The sequence below is a fragment of the Felis catus genome, chromosome A2 (assembly GCF_018350175.1).
Source record: "Felis catus isolate Fca126 chromosome A2, F.catus_Fca126_mat1.0, whole genome shotgun sequence".
Taxonomy (NCBI): domain Eukaryota; kingdom Metazoa; phylum Chordata; class Mammalia; order Carnivora; family Felidae; genus Felis; species Felis catus.
In genome coordinates, this window is record NC_058369.1 from 50,962,146 (window position 1) to 50,985,238 (window position 23,093).

The 23,093-nt window shown below is 43.2% G+C and overlaps 1 protein-coding gene and 1 long non-coding RNA gene across 2 annotated transcripts in view; one reads left to right on the forward strand and one right to left on the reverse strand.

Annotated features, from left to right (window-relative positions):
* LHFPL4 (LHFPL tetraspan subfamily member 4) overlaps positions 1-16,494 on the reverse strand; it is a 32,441-nt gene extending 15,947 nt beyond the window's left edge. The window contains exon 1 of the mRNA XM_011280191.4: positions 14,982-16,494. Within this exon, the coding sequence (XP_011278493.3) occupies positions 14,982-15,387 (406 nt within the window). The 5' untranslated portion in view covers positions 15,388-16,494. The remainder of the gene's footprint in view (positions 1-14,981) is intronic.
* Positions 16,495-16,637: 143 nt separating this feature from the next.
* LOC109497267 overlaps positions 16,638-23,093 on the forward strand; it is a 40,093-nt gene continuing 33,637 nt past the window's right edge. Inside the window, exon 1 of the long non-coding RNA XR_002153359.3 lies at positions 16,638-17,054. This is a non-coding gene — a long non-coding RNA (uncharacterized LOC109497267). The remainder of the gene's footprint in view (positions 17,055-23,093) is intronic.

The following is a 23,093-nucleotide window of genomic DNA, read 5'->3' on the forward strand; positions in this document are numbered from 1 at the left end:
ATAGCTCTTTCATAACATGGAATACCACTTAGCTATGAAACTTTAATATAAATTTGCTCAGGCAGCTATTGAAGAAGACTTAATGATACAGAAAATACTTACGATATGTTAGGTTTCCAGAGGCTGTAGAAATTAGTGCACTATAATTTCACTTTGGGAAAAAATAGTTACATAGCTATAGCAAATAGTTATATAGAATTTACCGTGGCAGACACTACTTAGATCTTTACACACCTTAGATCATTTAATCTGCACAACAATCTGCATTATTATTTTCTTTTCCCAGAGGAGGACACTGAGACACAGAGAGGTTATCTAAGTTATCCAAAGTCACACAACTGGTAAGTTGCAAAACCAGCCAGCAAAAGGCTGAACCCAGAGAGTCTGGCTCCAGAGCCTGATCATAATGAGTACTCTATAGTCTTATGAGTGTAGGCCAAGCAGTTAAGAATGACTGCTTCTAAACAATCAGCAAAACTAAAAGGCAACCAATGGAATGGGAGAAGATGTTTGCAAACGACATATCAGAGAAAGGGTTAATATCCAAAATCTATAGAGAGCTTATCCAACTCAACACCCAAAACACAAATAATCAAGTGAAGAAATGGGCAAAAGACATGAATAGACACTTCTCCAAAGAAGACATCCAGACGGCCAACCGACACATGAAAAAATGCTCAACATCACTCATCATCTGGGAAACACAAATCAAAACTACACTGAGATACCACCTCACACCTGTCAGAATGTCTAACATTAACAACTCAGGCAACAACAGATGTTGGCGAGGATGCGGAGAAAGAGGGTCTCTTTTGCATCGTTGGTGGGAATGCAAACTGGTGCAGCCACTCTGGAAAACAGTATGGAGTTTCCTCAAAAAATTAAAAATAGAACTACCCTATGACCCCAGAATTGCACTACTAGGTATTTATCCAAGGGATACAGGTATGCTGTTTCAAAGGGACCCCCCAATGTTTATAGCAGCACTATCAACAATAGCCAAAATATGGAAAGAGCCCAAATGTCCATCGATGGATGAATGGATAAAGAAGATGTGATATATACATATATATACAATGGAGTATTACTTGGCAATCAAAAGAATGAAATCTTGCCATTTGCAACTACATGAATGGAACTAGAGGGTATTATGCTAAGCGAAATTAGAGAAAGACAAATATCCTATGACTTCACTCATACGAGGACTTTAAGATACAAAACAGATAAACATAAGGGAAGGGAAGCAAAAAGAATATAAAAACAGGGAGGGGGGACAAAACATAAGAGACTCTTAAATATAGAGAACAAACAGAGGGTTGCTGGAGGGGTTGTGGGCGGGGGGGATGGGCTAAATGGGTAAAGGGATTAAGGAATCTACTTCTGAAATCATTATTGCACCATGTGCTAACTAACTTGGATGTAAATTATAAAAAATAAATAAATTATAGAAAGTAAAAAAAAAAAAAAAAAGAATGCTGCTGGGAGCGTGAGATTACAGATGTAGTTTTGTTCATCTATAGTCCCCAGTTTTTCTACAAAGAACAGTGATGACTTTACAAAGCAGTAAAGGTCTTAGGAAAGGGGAGGAACACAGAGCAGCAATCCAGCATAGAACACATGGCCAGCTGCTTGCATTGCCTGTGAGTCCCTCCTTCAGGTTTAGAAAAGGATCAGGCTGCATTTGGAGCTGAGAGGAGCCCAGTGAAGAGTTTGCATACGCATTGAGATCCCAGCACTCCAATGAATTGCTTCCCCAGTGCCCGGTGCAGTCATGACCAGTGGCAACAACCTCTGACAGGCTGACCCTCCAAGGGAAGGAGGGTGTCTACAGGTCCCTGCTCCTAAGTCTGAGCACTGGTTCTGCTCCCCCAAGACAAGCGAGACTGTAACAGTCAGTTCCTACAGGTCAGCTCCAACCCCCTGGATTTGTGTAGATCGAGGCCCAACCTTAGTGCCTCTATCAGCCCGATATGCTGGGGCTCAGGACTCCTGTGACTGGGCTCACCATCTCCCATCCAACACCCGGATGCTAGGAGGCACCTGACCCCACCCTTCCCCTCACCCCCACATGCAACCCATTCCCAAGGTCGACTGCCTTGATCTCCAAAACTACCCAGGATCTGACTTCTCTCCACCTCTACTACAACCATCTGTCCAACCTGCCATGACCCCCTCCTAACTAGATGACCACTGGGGCCTCCTAACTAAGTTCTCAGCTCCCACACTTATCTCATCAGCAGCTGCTCTCCACTCAGCATCCACAGTGAACTTTCAGAAATGGAAGGTGCCACTCCCCTGCTCAGTGCCCTCTGCAAGCTCCCCAGAAGCACTCAGAAGAAAGCACTGAGGTAGGCTCACCCACCTTCCTTGGAGCCATTAGGCTTCCATGCCCTAAACTCCAGCCTCACTGGCCTCCTTTCTGTCCCTTAAAACAAGTCAGGTTCAGCCCCACATAGAGGCCTTTGTACTGACCATTCCCTCTTCCTGAGACACTCTCTTCCTCTGAAATTCAGTCCCCAGCTCCTGGTTCCTGATCTTGAGGACACTACAGGGTAGTAGGGGAACTAGTAAGAAGACAAATAATAGTGGGGGGGGGGGATGGGTGAAATAGGTGAAAGGGATTAAGAGCACACTTGTCTTGATGAGCACAGAGTAATGTATGCCACGGCTGAATCACTATATTGTACCCCTGAAACTAGTATTGTACTGTATGTTAACTACACTCGAATTAAAATAAAAATTTTTTTAAATGAGAAGACCAATAATTGTATCTGGTGTCACAGAAACTGTTACAGAGAGATGGACCCCCATCACTTTGTGGGGTAATCATTTGGGAAGAGTATTTACTTCACCACCCACACCAGGCCCAGACTGCACCAAGCACATGGCCTTTTAATAACCTTTGAACCCACCCACCCATGCATCCCCCATTGCCCTGGCTCAGCTCCGCCACATCTTCTCTTGGGTTTGGTCCAAAGTCTCCTCTCCCTCTAGTTCGGACCAGGCCCTCCCAGGTGGTTCCATCCCTTCTCCGTCCCCCTCTGGCTCCTCCAGGCAGGCATCCTTTCTCGAGGCCATCCTTCTCAGTGTCTCAGTTGCTAATCTCAGCAGCTGCTCTGGCTCTTCTCTCCAAGCCTCCATTTCTGGCTTCTTTTCAATCTGCTGCTAGGCTCTCCTCTTCTCCCTGCACATTCTTTCTGAGGTAATTTCACCCACCCTCAGACTCATTTGAGGATGCCTCACATCTCAGTCTCCACCTGAGGTCTCTCCCCTAGGCTCCAGGCCCAAATATCCAATTGCTTGTGAGACTTTTCCTCTTGCACATCCCATAGGGTCTGTAAATTCAACATTTCCCAAACTGATGCGATCTTCCTCCTGCATGTTTGGGAATGTCAGTCCAGAGATCCAATCACCCAAGAAGGAAACCTGGAATCATCTGTACCACCTGCTTTGTCCTCACTCCAGCACAGCCACTGATCTAAATAGGTCTCCTGTCCTCTTCCTCCTGTCTCCCTGCTGCCTCAGCACCTTTCACCAGGACCATGGGCTCCTTGCCCTCATCAAGCCTCCATCTGGTCCATCCCTGCAGCAGCCACCCCAGTCATCTTTCTACATCCACATGTGGCGCTGGTGACTCTCAGGCCTAAAAGTGAATGCCCATCATATAAGGATAGGACCCAAAGTCCTAGCCCAACTTGGGAAGCTCTCCATAGCCAGCCCTACCTGCTTCTTCAGACTTATATTCTAATTCTTCCCAGTTTTCAATCTTTCCCCCTGTGTTCTAGCACAATGGAATGTTGGAGCCAAAGTGTTTTGACTGAAATCACACACCAGCCAATAACAATTGCTAACAGTTCCTGAGGGTATCCTTTGTGCCCAGGTCCATACAGTATTCACAGTCAACCCTTCAACAGCCCCTTGAGATAGTTACTATTATTATCCCTATCTTATAGATGAGGAAAACTAAGACTCAGAAATTGTGTAACCTTCCTAAAGACACTTAGTTGGTAATGCCATATTTAGCATTCAAATTCAGGTTGTCCAATCACTGAATATGCTGCCTCCAAAGGAGTGGATGGTGGAATAGGACTTCAATCAGATGTCATCATTCATTCATTTACAGGCACTTGTTAAGCACCTACTATGTGTCAGGCACAGACTTCTGGTCCAGGGCTCTCATTATACCATTAAACTTCTCTGGGATTAAAGTAAGGTTGGTAATGATGAATAACATAAAATGGGAATGAAAAGAAAACGACACAAATAGGAGGCTTTCAGGAAAAGAATAGTTCAGCTCTTGTCCTCTGGACCCCTCCAAATGGTCTTCAGTCCCTCTACCCACAGCCGGATGTGATATGTTTCCCCCCTGCTCAAAACACTTCAAGGCTGTCTAGGTATCACACTAAACCCAGGATGGAACCAACAGTATGATTATGTTGAAAAAAAAAAAAAATCTTACGGTAAGGAAAACATTCATAGACAAAGTAAAAAGATCAACTGGGAACAATATTTGTAACTCTTATCATGAAGAGCTAACTTTCTTAATATACAAAAGTTCTCTTTTTCTTGACATTTTATTTTTAAGTGATCTCTACACACAACATGGAGCTTGAACTTACAACCCTAAGATCAAGAGTTGCACACTCTACTGACTGAGCCAACCAGGCACCCCCAAAAAAGTTCTTACATATCAAAGAGAGAAAATACCATTCATTTCTAACTTGATAGATATACACTATATATATATAGTGTATATGTAATGTATATATATATATATATATAGTGTGTATATATATAGTGTATATATATATAGTGTGTATATATATATATATATAGTGTATATATAGTGTATATAGTGTGTGTGTATATATATATATATATATAGTGCGTGTATATATATATATATATATATATATATATATAGTGTGTGTGTGTGTGTATATATATATATATATATATATATATATATATACACTACTTGGGTGTCTCAGTGGGTTAAGCCTCCGACTCATGATTTAGGCTCAGGTCATGATCTCTTGGGCTCTGCACTGACACCGCGAATTCTGCTTAGGATTCTCTCTCTCCCTCTCTCTCTGCCCCTCCGCTGCTTGCATGTGCTCTCTCTCTCAAAATAAAAAGATAAACTTTAAACAAAGTTTTAAAAAAGAAATATATATATAAGCTGACAGTTTACAGAAAAGATATATATAAAAAGTGTTTACTTCATTCATAATAAGAGAAAGGCAAATTACTACTATGAGAGAGTATTTTGGGGGCACCTGGGTGGCTCAGTCAGTTGAATGTCTGACTCTTGGTTTTGGCTCAAGTCATGATTTCATGGCTCATGAGACCAAGTCCTGAATCAGGCTCTACGCTGAGCATGGAGCCTGCTTGGGATTCTCTCTCCCTCTTTTTGCCCCTCCCCTGCTTGTGCTCTCTCTCTCTCTCTCAAAAATAAAATAAGTAAACATTAAAAAAAAATTTAAGAGTATTTTTTTTACCCATCAGGTTGGCAAAAAATAAAATATATGATAACACAATCAGTTGGCAATGATGTGGGGTAACAGGTACTTTTATACACTGCTGCTGGGATTGTAACTCTGTACAACTTCTACAGAAGGCATTATGGCTGGATCTGTCAAAATTATAAATATACAGACCATTTAATCCAGCAATTCTGCTCTAGGTCTTTATTTTATCCTTATATGTATGTATCAAATTGTTTATATACAACATTATCCACTGAAATATTGTTATAGCAAAATATCATAAACAACTTAAATATTGATTAAATAACTGATGGCACATCTATACAAGAGTATATTATGCAGCTCTTAAGAAAAAGTAGCTCTTTAGGGGTGCCTGGGTGACTTAGTCGGTTAAGCATCTGACTTGATTTTGGCTCAGGTCATGACCTCGTAGTTTGTGAGATTGAACCCCGTATCAGGCTCTGCACTGACAGAGTGGAGCCTGCTTGGGATTCTCTCTCTCCGTCTTTCTCTGCCCTCCCAACCCCGTCTCTCAAAATAAATAAATAAACATTTTTTTAAAAGTAGCTCTTTATACACTAAAATGGAAAAATCTTAACAGTCGGGTGTGGTAAAAGCGGTGGAATGTGATATCTGAGATTAGGACATAAAAGGCAGTGTGATGCAGTGCCTGGGTGGCTTAGTCAGTTAAGTGTCCCACTCTTGATTTCAGCTCGGGTCTTGACCTCAGGGTCGTGAGTTCAAGCTCTGCATTGAGCTCTGCACTGGACGTGAAGCTTATTTTAAAAAAAAATTTTTTTTTAATTTAAAAAGGCAATGTGATGGGCAAAACAATCTTAAAAAGGAACATGGTTGGAGGAATCACACTCCCTGATTTGAAAAGTCACTACAAAACAACAGTCATCAGGACAGTCTGCTACTGGCATAAGAACAGACATATAGATCAATGGAATAGAATAGAGTCCAGAAATGAACCCATGTATCTATGGTTAATTGATTTTTGACAAGGGTGCCAAGAGCATTCGAGAAAAAATAATCTTTTCAATAAATGGTGCTGGAACAACAGGATTGCTACATGCAAAAGGATGCTGGATCCTTCCTTACCTTACCTCATATATAAAAATTAATTCAAATGGATCAGAGATCTAAATGGGAGAATTGAAACCATAAAACTCCTAGGTAAAAACACAGAGGTAAGTTTTTTGTATCTTGGATTTGCAAAGGATTCTTAGCTATGACACCAAAAGCACAAGAACCACAAGAAAAAAAGATAAGATAAGCTGGATTTTATACAAATTAAAAACTTTTGTGTTTCAAAGGAAACTATCAAGAGAGACAAAAGACAGCCATGGAATGGAAGAAAACATTTGCAAATCATATACCTGATAACGGACTTATATCTAAACTATACAAAGAACTCTTTCCACCCAATAATAAAAAAAGAAAAATAACCCAATTAAGAAATGGACAATGGATCTGAATAGATATTTCTCCAAAAAAGATAATACAAGTGGTCGATAAGCACAGGAAACCATGAATAGAGAAACACAAATCAAAACCACAATGAGATACCAGTTCACACCTGGTAGGATGGCTATAACTTAGTCAGATAATAAGTGTTGATGAGAATATGAAGAAATAAGAACCCTCATACAGTGCTGGTGGGAATACACAATAGTACTGCCACTTTGGAAAACAATCTGGCAGTTCCTCAAAATGTTAAATATAGAGTTGCCATTTGAGCCAGCAATTCCACTCCTAAGTATATACCCAAGAGAAATGAAAACGTGCATCCATGCAAAAAACTTGTACACAAATGTTCATAGCAGCATTCTTCATAATAGCCCCAAAGTCACAACAACCCAAATGTCAATCAACTAATGAATGAATAAACAAAATGTGGTCTATCCATACAATGCAACATTATGGCCATAAAAAGGAATGAAGTACTGATATATGCTATAACATGAATGAACCTTGAAAACATGCTAAGTGAAAGAAGCCAGTTGCCGAAACCACATAATGTAAGATCCCATTGATATGAAGAACAGGCCAATACAGAGAGACAGAAAGTCAATTAGTGGTTGTTCAAAGGCTGGAGAGGTTGGATAGGTGCTTTGTGGGGTGATACCTAAAGGGTATAAGGCTTCTTCTTGAGGTACTGACAATACCCTGAAGTTGATTGAGGTAATGGTTATACAACTCTATGAATATGCTAAAAACCACTGAATTATACATTTCCTATGGATGAACTGTATGACGTATCAGTTATATCACAATAAAACTGTTGCCAAAAAGAAAGGTTAAGCGATACAGCTTCTTCCTTTCTCCCCCTTTCTCGGATCACTCATTCTGGGGGCTTCTGCCAACACATGAGGGTACTTAGAAGTGGATCCTCCAGCCCCAGTCAACCTGAGATGACCACAGCCCCCAATGAGGTCTTGGTTGTAACATTAGGAGCAACCTTGAACCAGAACTGCCCATCTAAGCTGCTCCACATTCCTGTGACTCACAGAAACTGAGATAATACTGGTTACCTTAAGCAACTAAGTTTTGGAGTAATTTGTTATACAGCTATAGATAACTAATAAGCCATTTTTGTAAAAAAAAAAAATTGTTTGCATTTGCTTGTATTTTGTGAGATTTCTTGGAAAGGATACTCAAGAAAATGGTGATAGGGGTTATCCCAGAGAACTCTGAGAGGATCATTGGGGAATGAGGGCAGGAAGGAAGATTGATGTCTGATTGTATACCTTTTTTACCTTTGAATTTTGTATCATGTGCATGTATTAATTATTCTCCAAAAAACTTTCAACAACTATATACCAACAAGATAGTCTGCAAACTCCCTACCATGGCTTAGAAGCCTCCATGATCTAGCTTCCCTTTCTGAACACTCACTACTCCTTGCCCTAATTGCTGGTAGTTCCCAAAACACACCAGGCCATTACCCATCCTCATGCCTAGGATCATACTATTTCTTCTGCCTGGATGCCCTTCTCCCTCCTCCCTATCCTCTATCAAATACTGCGACTTTTTTGGAAGACTTCCCTGGCTGTCCTTAACTGTGTCAGAAGTCCCCTTTGTGCTCCTAGAATACCCTGTGCTTGACTCAGTCATTTCATGTGTCATGCAAAAAGTGATGATCTGTCTTCTTTCCTGCCTCTCCCATTACTCTGTGAGCAGCCTGGCAGCAAGGACCCTTACTACAGATCCCCAGAGCCTAGCATGGGGCTTAACACACAGGGGAGGCTGTCAGTAAAGGACTGTTGTGAGAAAGAAAGGAAAGGTGTAGGGAGAGAGGGTGGAAAAAAGGAAAGAAGGAAGGAAGGGACAGTTGGGGGAGGAAGAAAGACAATGGAGTGGGGGAAGAAAGAAATCCCCCTAATGTGCTCAGCGGGACATACACATACAACAAAGATGTACTGGGGGTGCTTGGGTGGCTCAGTTGGTTAAGTATCCGACTTCAGCTCAGGTCATGATCTCTTGGTTCGTGAGTTCGAGCCTCGCATCGGGCTCTGTGCTGACAGCTCAGAGCCTGGAACCTGTTTCAGATTCTGTGTCTCCCTCTCTCTCTGCCCCTCCCCTGCTCTCACTCTGTCTCTGTCTCTGTCTCTCTCTCTCTTTCAAAAATAAATAAACATTAAAAAAATTAAAACAAAGATGTATGGGATGAATAAAATCCCAAACCAAATCTGAAACAAACCCCAAAGAAATGGGGAGGAGTCTGGATACACACCCTAAGGCTGGGAAGGCTGGAAGGTGCTCACCTCAGGATCACCAACCCCCTGCTGCCATCCCCACCTTCAGTCTCCCCAGCACCCACCCACACCACCTCCCACGTCCTATTCCCTGCGGTGACTCCAGCACCCAGGCAGTGCCTGACACTGAGTACTGAATGAATTGTGGTCAGAATCATCTCCCTTCTGTGGAAAGAAGAGTCTCACTCTGTGACATGAACTTGTCTCTTCTCTCTGGGACTAGGTTTTTTCATCTGTAAAATGAGGCAGTTGGGACAGCTGATTTGTAAGACCCTTTTCAGCTGACTGTTAATGACTTCTCGTGGCCTTTGATCATCCCAGCAATCCAAACTCTTTCACCTGAGCAGCAGGAGCTCCTCCCAAGCTGCTCTTCACTCAGACTATGTCACAGGAATGACATAACCATTTATTGAGTGCCTGTTGTACAGTAGGAACACATTCAGTGATTTACACCCAACATTGTGTTTATTTCTTTCTACCACTTCTGAGATAAGTACAGTAATAATCTCCCCAAGGCACCTGGCTGGCTCAGTCAGTGGAACATTCAACTCTTGATCCCCGGGTTGAGTTCTAGCCCCATGCTGGGTATAGAGATTACTTAAAAATAAAATCTTAATAAATAATAATAATCTCTTTTTTACAGAAAAGAAAACTGAGACACAGAGAGGAAACCCACTTATATAGGGGCACACGTCTGGGAAGGAACAGAGAGAGAATTCTAAGTCCTCTGCTCTAAACCACTACCCTACTCTGCCCCCTCAGACTCTCAGCCAGGCTTCCAGGCTGCGTCTCTACTCCAGCCAGCAACCCCCACTTGGCTAACCTCACCCAGCCCACAGGTAAACACTGAGTAGAAAGAGCTGACAGAGAGCTGACAGCCGTACCTTGTAATTTCTGTATTCCTCCCCCAGGTTCCAATTTGGTGGTAAGAAGATGTACTAGATCCATTTAGACTTGCGTTAAGTTTCAGCTCCACCTTTTGCCAGAAGTGTGACCTTTGGGCAAGTCGCTTCAACAGATGAAGAGTAAATGACATAATGGATATGAAAATGTCTAGCCCGGAAGCTGGCACATTGTGTGTTCTCTCTAAGTAGGAAAGACCAGGTAAAGAGTAGCAGAGATACCATGAGAAGTGACCACTAACTCCATGAAGAGCCATGTGGGTCTTACAGCCTCTCCACTTAACATTCGAGTCTTATGCCAAAAACCTCCCACCACTGCTCCCATCATTAATGCTCCTGTATAAATCCTTCATAAATCCTTGGGCTTTAGAGTCAGACAGACCAAGTTACAATCCTAGTTCTGCCACTTATCATCTTGGACAAATGAATCCTCTTTGAGGCGCAGTGTTCTCATCTACAAAATAGTAATAATAGTACCTACTGCATAGACTGTTGTGAGGATTAAATAATAGTATGCATGTAAATGTTTATTTATTTTTATTTTCTTATTTTTTAAGTCAGCTCCACGCCCAGTGCAGAGCTCAATGCAGGGCTTGAACTCACGACCCCGAGCTCAAGACCTGAGCTGAGATCAAGAGTTGGACACTTAACCGACTGAGCCATCTAGGCGTCCCCTGCATGTAAATGTTTACATGGCCAAGCATACAATGAAGGCTCAGAAATGTTAACTATTTTTCCAAAATAATAATAATAGCTGTAGTAGCTTTGAACTGCTTACTGATTAAAGTCCAAATATCCGACACAGTATTCAGAGATTGGCACACTGTAACCCCATCATTTCTTCCTCACCTCTCCTCCCACTGCTCCCCTATGTGGATGTCACACTCAAGCCTGATGTGGCTTTCTCACTTCTGTGTCTCTGCCCATGGTCTTCCTCTCCATTCAGAATGTTCTCCCACACCTCACACCCGTCCACACCCTCACTTTCCACTCAAGCCTCACCTGCCAACTAAAGGGCCACCTCCTCAAGTGCCCTGGGTTTCCACAGCATTTATGATCCAGCATATATTAGTGCTCAGACCCTCCAGAGTGAGGCTTCTTTCTGTACCTGTCTTATCAGAGGTCACACTTTATTTCCCTTTTTAGGAAGTGACCTGTCTCCACTATCCGTCAATGTGGGCATGTGACTGAGGCCTTAGACAAAGTCACATTGGTTAACTAAGTGATGAACCTGTGGCCAAAGGCTGAGCCAATGAGAATCAGCCCTGAAATTTTGCTGGAACCACTAACAGATGTCCTTTTCCCACAGGCATTGCTAGGCTAAAGCAGTATAAACTCAGAGCTGCTAGTAGCCTTATTTATCACCTTCAAGAGAGAAGTGGACTTTAAAATGATGGAACCAAAAAATGGAGACAGACCTATTCTAAATGGCATTATTTGAGTGTCTGGATCCATCTCTGCTTGAAGCAAGATAGTATTTTTTTTTTTTTAGGATTTTATTTTTAAGTAATCTTTATAACCCAACATGGGGCTTGAAGTCACAACCCTGAGATCAAGAATCACACAGTCTAGGGGCGCCTGGGTGGCACAGTCGGTTAAGCGTCCGACTTCAGCCAAGTCACGATCTCGCGGTCCGTGAGTTCGAGCCCCGCGTCGGGCTCTGGGCTGATGGCTCAGAGCCTGGAGCCTGTTTCCGATTCTGTGTCTCCCTCTCTCTCTGCCCCTCCCCCGTTCATGCTCTGTCTCTCTCTGTCCCAAAAATAAATAAACGTTGAAAAAAAATTTTTAAAAATAAATAAATAAATAAATAAATAAATAAATAAATAAATAAATAAAAAAGAATCACACAGTCTACCAGCTGAGCCAGCCAGGCACCCCTGAGGCAAGATACTCTTGACTTTTAAGTTATGTGAGCCAAAACCCCACCCTCTTTATTTTATTTTATTTTTATTTATTTAAGCCATCTTGAGTTGGGTTTCTGTCACTTGTCATTGAATGAATACTGCCCAGTATAGCGATCCAACTAGATGGTAAGCTTCCTGAGAGCGAGAATTGCACTGTATAGCCTAAATCCCTGGAGACCAGGATGATCTCGGTATTGCAGCAGCTAGCACAGGGATGATCACAGAATAAGTAAAGAATAAATAAAGGAATAGGTATCTTTACATCTTCCCAATAGTTCAGTGTTCTGCACTTAGAAGAGTCTAAATAGGGGTGCCTGGGTGGCTCAGTTGGCTAAGCATCTGACTTCAGCCCAGGTATGATCTCACAGTTCATGAGTCTGAGCTCCACAGTGCTGAGCCTGCTTGGGATTCTCTCTCTCTCTCTCTCTCTCTCTCTCTCTCTCTCTCTCTCTCTCTCCCTCTTTCTCTTTGTCTTTCCCCACATGTTCTCTCTCTCTCTCTCTCAAAAATAAATAAATAACCTTTTAAAAAAGAGCCTAAAATACTTGAATAAAAGTTCACTTGAACAAGAATTCTAATTCTAACCTGATATAAACAAGGCCCTTTGCTGCTCTGTGGTTCCTCTGAGAGTGACCGATTTCTTACTTTCTGAATAAAATGATCTTGGTGAAAGAGTTGTTTTAGGAGACCCACAGGCCTGAAAGAGATACTTTCAATCCACTAATGTAACTGGTTAGTCTCCCACTGTAAGGGTGACAAAACTTAGATTTAAGCTAAAAACAAGTGCTTAATATTGCAGGGTGAATCACCCAGACAAAGTCAGACAAGACCCTATCCCATGACTCATAGTCCAGTGCTCTGGCTTCTGTCCTGTTGTCACTTTATTAAACAAAGTGGATCAGTCACTTACCCAGAGAACTCAGAAATCTCTAAGCAAAATGGAATAAACTGTTCAACTCTGCTAACTGGCCTCCTCAGCCCTCAGGTGGGGCAACAACACAAGGGAAAGAGCACCGGGCCAGGAGTCAAGACCTAGTTTACTCCACTACTGGCTGTGTGACTTTGGGTAAGACCTTTTCTCTAGTTTTAATCTCCTCTCTTTAAAATGGAAGGGTTGGGAGGGTGGGGTTTGAAGGAGCTTATCTCTATGATCCCTGAAATTCTATAATTACACAGGGTTATTGGACACTTCATCAAATCCCAAAGATTAAACCCACATAAATTATAGAGACTTGGAAGGTCAAGAGGTCAGCAACCCATCTGCAGACTCCAAATTAAGGCTGAGGAACTGAGAATTCCAGATGAGAATATATTCTTTCCCGCTTGCTTTTGGAGGAAATAGAATGAAAATAGATAAAATCACCTTCTGGGTACCATGGAGAAATATGGAGAGATAGCTCCCACACACTACAATTCTTCTTCCTCAACTTCAAAGGTCCTAAAAGACCCACATCTAAGTAGACGGAGTGAGACAGATTTGAAACAAGCTCATTAGAATGTCTTCCTCTGAATTAACACAGCTTTCTTCAAAGTAGTCCTTTTGAGAGTAGAGAAAACCCTTCCAATGGGACAGTAATTCCTCCCTCTACTTGTAAAAGTCCTCTTGGGGAAGCAAACCAGCCTCATGATTTTGCCTTCATACCTTGGCTCTCATCACAGGTGGCAGCTCCCAATTTGATCACCTATTGTATTTTCTATACTTGGCCCTAAGTGACTTTCAGCCATTTCCAAAAGTCATATTCTTCCTTTAAAAGATGGAGGTTTCCGTCAATGATGATGTTCAAGAGAACACACCTCACACTCCAAAGAGAATTCCCTCCAATGTTTTGAGCAGTGGAATTATCAGCAAGTGATATAAAACCTCCTGTAGGGAGTCTCTTTTGAAGAGGCTCACACTTGTTGAATGCCCTGAGGTACTTATTTTGAAAGACCATCTCTGCTGCACCTCATCACATTTTCCCTTCTCTTTCTCATCCCTGGAGAGCTCCAAACTTTTCCTAGCCCTCCTCCCCCATTCCTGTTATATCTTGGCCTTTCCCCAGCCCAACTTTCTTCCCTGCCTGCAATTAGGCAAATACCCAAGTTGCTGAATCTTCAAAATCTGCCTTCGATCAAAAGATAGGTGGGGATGGGGACACTAATGGATCCTGGAATACGGTCTCAGCAGTTCCTATTTCCAAAAGTCCCTTCTCTGGTTCTTAGGATAAGATGTCTGTCCTAGCTAAACATTTCAAAGGGTCCCAGGGACTCATTCCCATTGGGCATAGTACCAGAACCTTTCCTGCATTGGGTGAGGGTAGGAGGTGGAGATCTGCCCTCCCAAGACCTCCATGTTGCCAAATTCTGTCAACCACCCACATTTCAAACACTAGATAGACACTACAGACAACCTCCTATTACCTTCCTTTATCTTAATATAGAACTTTAAAGTTTACGAGATACTATTTCATTTGTTCTTGGAATCTTCTCCATTGTTTTACAGATGAGGAAACCCAGCCTCAGAGAAATAAAGTGAAACACCCAAGTTGATAATGTCACCAAGAAAAAGGTCAAAGTTACATCTCTTGATTTCCCTCATCTCATGCTTTTCTTGATACAACAAAAATTGCTCACTCCTAGAGTAACTCCTCGTTCAGATAATTATCTCCCTTAAGACAGCCAAAAGAGACTCTCAGAGACTCTAACATAACACTAACCCATCACTAAATGCAGTCTGCCCATATCCAAGCACACACATTCAAAGACCCAGTTCTAAGGCTCTACCTCCTTCTCCAAGGTGTCTCTCTCTCATAAATCCCCTCCCCAGTGGCTGCCAAGGAGGTGTGTCTTTGGATAGAAGAGCAGAATCTATCTCTGACCCCTCCACGAAGAGGTCCTGGAAGGGGTCAGAGGGTTCTAGGGGTCCCATCCCCACCTCTCCCCTACCTGCCAAGAGCTGCATCCAGGCGCAGATCTTGTAGACCGTGGCCGTGTTGCAGAAGAAGAAAAGCGCAAAGCAGGTGATACAGCCGAGGATCAGCACCATGGAGAGCAGCACGAAGAAGGCGGCTGCCTTGAAGGCGCCGGACGGGATGGTGCTGAAGTCGGTGAACGAGCCACGGCAGGTAAGCTCGCGGCCCGCCAGCCCGCTGCCCACACAGTAGTGGAAGAGGCCGAAGTAGCCAGGCTTGGGGGTGCTCACGCTGTCGCCCACCCAGTAGGGCTGGATGAAGACCACCACGTTGATGATGGCGAAGCAGATGGTGAAGATGGCCCATAGCACGCCGATGGCCCGCGAGTTCCGCATGTAGTGCTCATGGTAGAGCTTGGAGGCCTCCTGCGAGGGCAGCATGGTGCCCGGGGGCGGGGCCGGCGGCGGCGACGGCGGCTGGCGGGGGCCGCCGGCCCGGGACCGACCGCCGGGCTGCCGGGCTGACGGGCGGGCGGGAGCTGGGGACGCACGCGAGAAGCTGCCCTGAGCCAAAAAACTCTCGGGGCGGAGCCTGGGGCGGAGCTGGGGGGAATCAGGGGGTAGTATGGAAGAGCTAGGAGAGGGTCCTGAGTGTTGGGGCGGTGTCTAGAGGGGGCAAAGATCTCCGATTGGACCTAGGAAGAGGCCATGTGAAAGTTGGGGGGTTGGGATGGGGGGGATGGGATGTGGATATGGGAGATGGAAGTGGGGGCTGACTAGAAAGTGGTCATGGGGGTGTTGGGAACGGGGTCTGGGGACCAGAATTGAGGGAGTAGGAGGGGACCATGGAGAGATAGAATGGAAGCTGAGGACCGGTATTGGGGTATATTAACAGAGGCGCTGTAAATAGGGAGCTTGGAAGGGAATTTGGGGACAGGTATTAGGGGTAAAAGGTTTGGTATTGGGTGTCTAGAAAAGCGCTGTGGAGAGGGGGGGTTGGTGCTTCTATGAGGGGATAAGAAGGGGATACACAGGGGCCTGGGAAGGTGATAATGGGGGCTGGGACAGGGAGGGTGAAGTGCAGGAATCAGGATGAGGCTAGTGGGGAGTCGGGCGCTGGGACTGCAGAGTCTGAACACGGGGCAGGGGTTTTGGGGGGGTCCCCTAGAAGACAGGACTGGATGTAGGCTGGGGGGAGCCTAGGATTGGCGGGCCAGGGCTAAGGAGAGAGGTTTTCCAGGCCAAGGGGACGAGGGAGCAGGGCCGGCAGACAGCTCGGGCCTCGAGGGGCGGGCAGTGGGCAGGGGCTATCCCTGGGGCGCTGGGGAGCTACCGGGCCAGGGTAGGGCCGGAGGTGGGGGTGGGGGGCGGCTGCCCGGCTCCCAGGCCGGACGCGCGCGGAGGCTGCGGCCGCAGGAACGGGGTGCAGGGAGACCAACCTGGGCCCGGTCCAGAGCAGTGGGTCCGGGACTGGCACGGCCTAGGCGCCCCGGCTCGGCGCTCCCAGCAGCGGCTGCCTCGGCCCAGGAGGCGGCCTCGGCGCGGCCTCCATCTTGCTCGGGTTCTCCCCGGGGCGCGTTCCCGCGCCGAGGCGCGCGCTCTCGTGCACCGGCGCGGCTTGGCGGAGGCGCGCTCCCGCCGCCAGCGTGCGGGGCGGGGCGGAACGGGGGAGGGGCGCTCCAGGTACTGGCAGTCAGTGTGAGGGGTGGGCACGGACCTAGGGGTCCCCCAGCTTGAGCAATAATCCCTTTATACAGTAGGTTCTCTGACTTGGGGGACCCCCTTCTTCCAACCTGAGCTGCGTGGCTGTGGATCCCCGCAGGGCGCGTGGGAATGGGGGAGGGGCGAACGGAGTATTATTTGATAGGGTTTGAACTGCTCTCTTGCTCCCAGTACACCTTCCCTACAACCTAACACAGTGCCTCAGGTTGCGCCATTACATTTCCAGCCCTTTGGGTCTTAGAGGCATTGAAGGTTCCCAGAGTCTCCTTGGAAACTGCCAACATCCCTGGGAGAGGGAACCCCCTAAAGTGTTAGCATCCCACGCCCGCGATAGGGATTCGTTGGCCACCAGCGGAAGGAGTTGGGCCTGGAGAACAAGATCCAGGGTGAGTATGGGGGACAAGAGGGAAGGAGGCTGGGAACATGTCGGTTTCCCTCCCTACACTCTTCCGAGTACCTGCCATGAAGTGAGCACATCAATAAGATGTGTTAAAGAGCACAGCGTCCTATTCCAAGCTTATGGTCAGGCCCAAGAACACCCTGGGGGCATTCCAAGGAAGCCAGTGAGGGTCATTTCTTTCCCTGAAGGGGAATAATTTTTAGCTTAAGATCTGCCAAGATGATATGGGTTGGCACCCAGACAAACCCTGACTACTTATTTACTACCCCTGTGACCTTGCACTTGGGCTCTCTGAACCTGTTTCCCCACATCTACAGTGGGCAGACTAAGCCCCACTTCCCAAGCATGTAAGGGAAAGGGGTGGGGTTGAAAAGAATCTCTGTCAGTGGGTTCCAAACTCAACACCCTACACAGGGGCCAGTCTGATGAAATTTGCATCTATCTTCAGAAAAAAGTAATCATGTAACGTTGCCAACTGTCTTTTCCAGGAGAGACACTGTTGTTGTTGTTCTTCTTCTTTCTTTTTTTCCTGAGATTATGTACTTCCTACTTTCTTGGTGTAAAAATTCCTTTTTAAAGAAATGTTGATGATAGTTAATTTGTTCTTAAGTTTGTTTCATGATAGTTCTTTCTTAATATCCTCATTTTGGCAAAATAAAAAATGGGTAGTGTAGTTTTTCATCCCAAATTTTATTTTTTTTAGAAAAAAAAGTTTATTAAGAAGGCTTTGAAATTAAAAAAAAAAAAAACTCCTAAGGGTCACCTAGGTTAAGCATCCAATTCTTGATTTTGGCTTGGGTCATGATCTAGCCAGCATGATCTAGCATGCTGACAGCGGGGAGCCTGCTTGGAATTCTCTCTTCCCTTTTCTCTGCCCACCCCCCACACAATTGCGTGCTCTCTCTCTCTCTCTCTCTCTCTCTCTCTCTCTCTTTCTCAAAATAAGTGAATAAACTCTAAGTAAATAAATAAAACACGATACAATTTTCTAAACCTTTCAGTCAGTTCAGCAAATATGTAATCAGCAATTTAGCTGTGTAAGATTAAAGATCTGTTACTTTATTTAAAATAAAATATATTTCAGTTCTTTACATTTATTCCATAAAGTACATATTTCCCTATAAATTATCTTTCTCAGTGTGGCCTCTTCTCTCCCTCTAGTTGTGTGGAGTTTATCCTGTCAGTTCTCAGGTTGATTTCTTGGTTATTCAGAATGATTTGATAGTTATCTGGCTGTGTTGGAAGAATGAGTTGAGCCTAGGGTCCTCCTACCAGGCTGCCATCTCTCTATCCCAAATTTTAAGACAAAATGATGAGGCCCATGAAATGGGCTCCACAATTTGGGCAACTCAGACTCATATGAGGTCATGTCATCTGAGCACAGGGTGCTCGGTAAATTTGGTTTCCCCTCCATTGGTTCCTTGTAGAGGGCATCCTGACTGTTTCCTGAGAATCCTAAGATCCTAGAATCAAGGGGTTGTATAGGGAGTCTAATTCTACACCTTCTCCCACTGGGCAGAGAACAGAAGCCAAAGAGGGGACTGACTTGAACAAAGAGGTGGATTGATCCTGCCAACTGACTGATCAGCCTGAATCATTTATTCACCCATGCAATAAATAAGTGAATGTCTTCTGTAATGTACTGCACAGCACTGTTATAGCCTTGGGATGAGATGGTAGGTAAAACGGATGTGATCCTCGCCCTCCTGGACCTCACAACTTCATGGGGAGATAGAAAGTGTTGGGAGGAGGAGAACATCATCCTCAAAGTCTCTTTTTGTGCGTGCTCCTGGTTTGGTTACTATTCTGAACATAAGTTACTAGAGCCAGAAGCTCCATCTTTTCTCCTTACTCTTGAATTACTGCCTTTTTTTTTTTCCCTCCTTTACTGCTGAGCCAAGCTAGTCAGTTCAGAGTAAAAACCAAAAAAGTCCATTCACCACTCTTTTTTTAATGTCTGGTTTTTATTTAATTTATTTTTTTATTTTACATCCAAGTTAGTTAGCATATAGTGCAACAATGATTTCAGGACTAGATTCCTTAATGCCACTCACCCATTTAGCCCATCCCCCCTCCCACAACCCCTCCAGTAACCCTCAGTTTGTTCTCCATATTTAAGTCTCTTATGTTTTTGTCCCCCCGCCCCATTTTTATTTTATTTTTGCTTCCCTTCCCTTATGTTCTTCTGTTTTGTATTTTAAAGTCCTCATATGAGTGAAGTCATAGGATATTTGTCTTTCTCTGACGGATTTCGCTTAGCATAATACCCTCTAGTTCCATCCACATAGTTGGAAATGGCAAGATTTCATTCTTTTTGATTGCCGAGGAATACTCCACTATATATATATACCACATCTTCTTTATCCATTCATCCATGGATGGACATTTGGGCTCTTTCCATACTTTGTCTATTGTCAATAGTGCTGCTATAAACATTGGGGTGAATGTGCCCCTTTGAATCAGCACACCTGTATCCCTTGGATAAATACCTAGTAATGCAATTCCGGGGTCATAGGGTAGTTCTATTTTTAATTTTTTGAGGAACCTCCATACTGTTTCCCAGAGTGGCTGCACCAGTTTGCATTCCCACCAGCACAAAAGAGATCCTCTCTCTCTGCATCCTTGCCAACATCTGCTGTTGCCTGAGTTGTTAATGTTAGCCATTCTGACAGGTGTGAAGTGGTATCTCATTGTGGTTTTAATTTGTATGTCTCTGATGATGAGTGATGTCAAGTATTTTTCCATGTGTCTGTTAGCCATCTGGATGTCTTTGGAAAAGTGTCTATTCATGTCTTTTGCCCATTTCTTCACTGGATTATTTGTTTTTTTGGGTGTTGAGTTTGATAAGTTTTTTATAGGTTTTGGATACTAACCCTTTATCTGATATGTCTTTGCAAATATCTTCTCCCATTCCATCGGTTGCCTTTTAGTTTTGCTGATTGTTTCCTTTGCTGTGCAGAAGTTTTTATTTTGATGAGGTCCCAATAGTTCATGTTTGCTTTGGTTTCCCTTGCCTCTGGAGACATGTTGAATAAGAAGTTGCTGCGGCCGAGGTCAAAGAGGTTTTGCCTGCTTTCTCCTCAAGGATTTTGATGGCTTCCTGTCTTACATTGAGGTCTTTCATCCATTTTGAGTTTATTTTTGTGTATGGTGTAAGAAAGTGGTCCAGGTTCATTTTTCTGCATGTCGTTCGTTGTCCAGGTTTCCCAGCACCACTTGCTGAAGAGAATGTCTTTATTCCATTGGATATTCTTTCCTGCTTTGTCAAAGATTAGTTGGATATACATTTGTGGGTCCATTTCTGGGTTCTCTATTCTGTTTCATTGATCTGAATGTCTGTTCTTGTGCCAGTACCATACTGTCTTGATGATTACAGCTTTGTAATACAGCTTGAAGCATGGGATTGTGATTCCTCCAGGTTTGGTTTTCTGTTTCAGGATTGCTTGGGCTCTTCGGGGTATTTTCTGGTTCCATACAAATTTTAGGATTGTTTGTTCTAGCTCTGTGAAGAATGCTGGTGTTATTTTGATAAGGATTGCATTGAATATGTAGATTGATTTGGGTAGTATTGACATTTTAACAATATTTGTTCTTTCCATCCAGGAGCATGGAATCTTTTTCCATTTTTTTGTGTCTTCGTCAATTTCTTTTATAAGTTTTCTGTAGTTTTCAGTGTATAGATTTTTAACCTCTTTGGTTAGATTTATTCCTAGGTATTTTATCATTTTTGGTGCAATTGTAAATGGGATCGATTCCTTGATTTCTCTTTCTGTTGCTTCATTGTTGGTGTATAGGAATGCAACCAATTTCTGTGCATTGATTTTATATTCTGCAACTTTGCTGAATTCATGGATCAGTTCTAGCAGTTTTTTGGTGGAATCTTTTGGGTTTTCCATATAGAGTATCATGTCATCTGTGAAGAGTAAAAGTTTGACCTCCTCCTGGCCTATTGGATGCCTTTTATTTCTTTGTGTTGTCTGATGGCTGAGGCTAAGACTTCCAATACTGTGTTGAATAACAGTGGTGAGAGTGGACATCCCTGTCTTGTCCCTAACCTTAAGGGGAAAGCTCTCAGTTTTTCCCCATTGAGGATGATATTAGCATTGGGTCTTTCATATATGGCTTTTATGATCTTGAGGTATGATCCTTCTATCCCTACTTTCTTATGAGTTTTTATCAAGAAAGGATGCTGTATTTTGTCAAATGCTTTCTCTGCATCTATTGAGAGGATCGTGTGGTTCTTGTCCTTTCATTGATTGATGTGAAGAATCATATTGATTGTTTTGTGGATATTGAACCAGCCCTGCATCCCAGGTATAAATCCCACTTGGTCATGGTGAATAACTTTTAAAATGTATTGTTGGATCCAGTTGGCTAATATCTTTTTGAGGATTTTTGCATCCATGTTCATCAGGGAAATTGGACTATAGTTCTCCTTTTTAGTGGGATCTTTGGTTTTAGAATCAAGGTAATTCTGGCTTCACAGAAAGAGTTTGGAAGTTTTGCTTCCATTTCTATTTTTTTGGAACAGCTTCAAGAGAATAGGTGTTAACTCTTCCTTAAATGTTTGATAGAATTCCCCTGGAAAGCCATCTGGCCCTAGACTCTTGTTTTTTGGGAGATTTTTGATTACTAATTCGATTTCTTTACTGGTTATGGGTCTGTTCAAGTTTTCTATTTCTTCCTGTTGCAGTTTTGGTAGTGTATATGTTTCTAGGAATTTTGCCATTTCTTCCAGATTGCCCTTTTTATTGCCATATAGTTGTTCATAATATTCTCTTATAATTGTTTTATTTCTGCTATGTTCGTTGTGATCTCTCCTCTTCTTGATTTTATTTATTTGGGTCCTTTCCTTTTTCTTTTTCATCAAACTGGCTAGTGGTTTATCAATTTTGTTAATTCTTTCAATGAACCAGCTTCTGGTTTCATTGATCTGTCCTACTGTTTTTTTGTTTTGTTTTGTTTTGTTTTGTTTGTTTTTGGTTTCAATAGCATTGATTTATTAGAGCATTGATAAAGCTCTAATCTTTATTATTTCCTGTCTTCTGCTGTTTTGGGGTTTTCTTTGCTTTTCTTTTTCCAGCTCTTTAGGATGTAAGGTTAGGTTGTATATCTAAAACCTTTCTTCCTCCATTAGGAAGGCCTGGATTGCTATATACTTCCCTCTTATGACTGCCTTTGCTGTGTCGCAGAGATTTGGGGCTGTGGTGTTATCATTTTCCTTGCCTTCTATGTATTTTTTACTTTCATTCTTTAGTAGGATGTTCTTTAGTCTCCAAGTATTTGCTATCTTTCCAAATTTTTTCTTGTGGTTGATTTCGAGTTTCATAGCGTTGTGGTCTGAAAATCTGCATGGTATGATCTCAATCTTTTTGTACTTGTTGGGGGCTGATTTGTATCCCATTATGTGATCTATTCTGGAGAAAGTTCCATGTGCACTGGAGAAGAATGTATATTCCGCTGCTTTAGGATGAAATGTTCTAAATATATCTGTTAAGTCCATCTGGTCCACTGTGACATTCAAAGCCATTGTTTCCTTCTTGATTTTCTGTTTAGATGATCTGTTCATTGTTGTACATGGGATGTTGAAGTCCCCTACTATTATGATATTATCAATGAGTTTCTTTATGTTTGTGATTAATTGATTTATATATTTCGGTGCCTCCACATTTGGAGCATAAATGTTTATAATTGTTAGATCTTGGGGGATAGACTCCTTAATTATGATATAATGCCCTTTTTCATCTCTTGTTACAGTCTTTATTTTAAAATCTAGATTTTCTGGTATAAGTATGGCTACTCTGGCTTTCTTTTGTCGACCATTAGCAAGATAGATGTTTCTCCATCCCCTTACTTTCAATTTGAAGGTGTCTTTAGGTCTCAAGTGCGTCTCTTGTGAATAGCATATAGATGGATCTTGTTTTCTTATCCATTCTGTTACCCTATGTCTTTTGATGGAGCATTTAGTCCATTGATGTGTAGAGTGAGTACTGAAAGATATGAGTTTATTGCCATTATGTTTCTT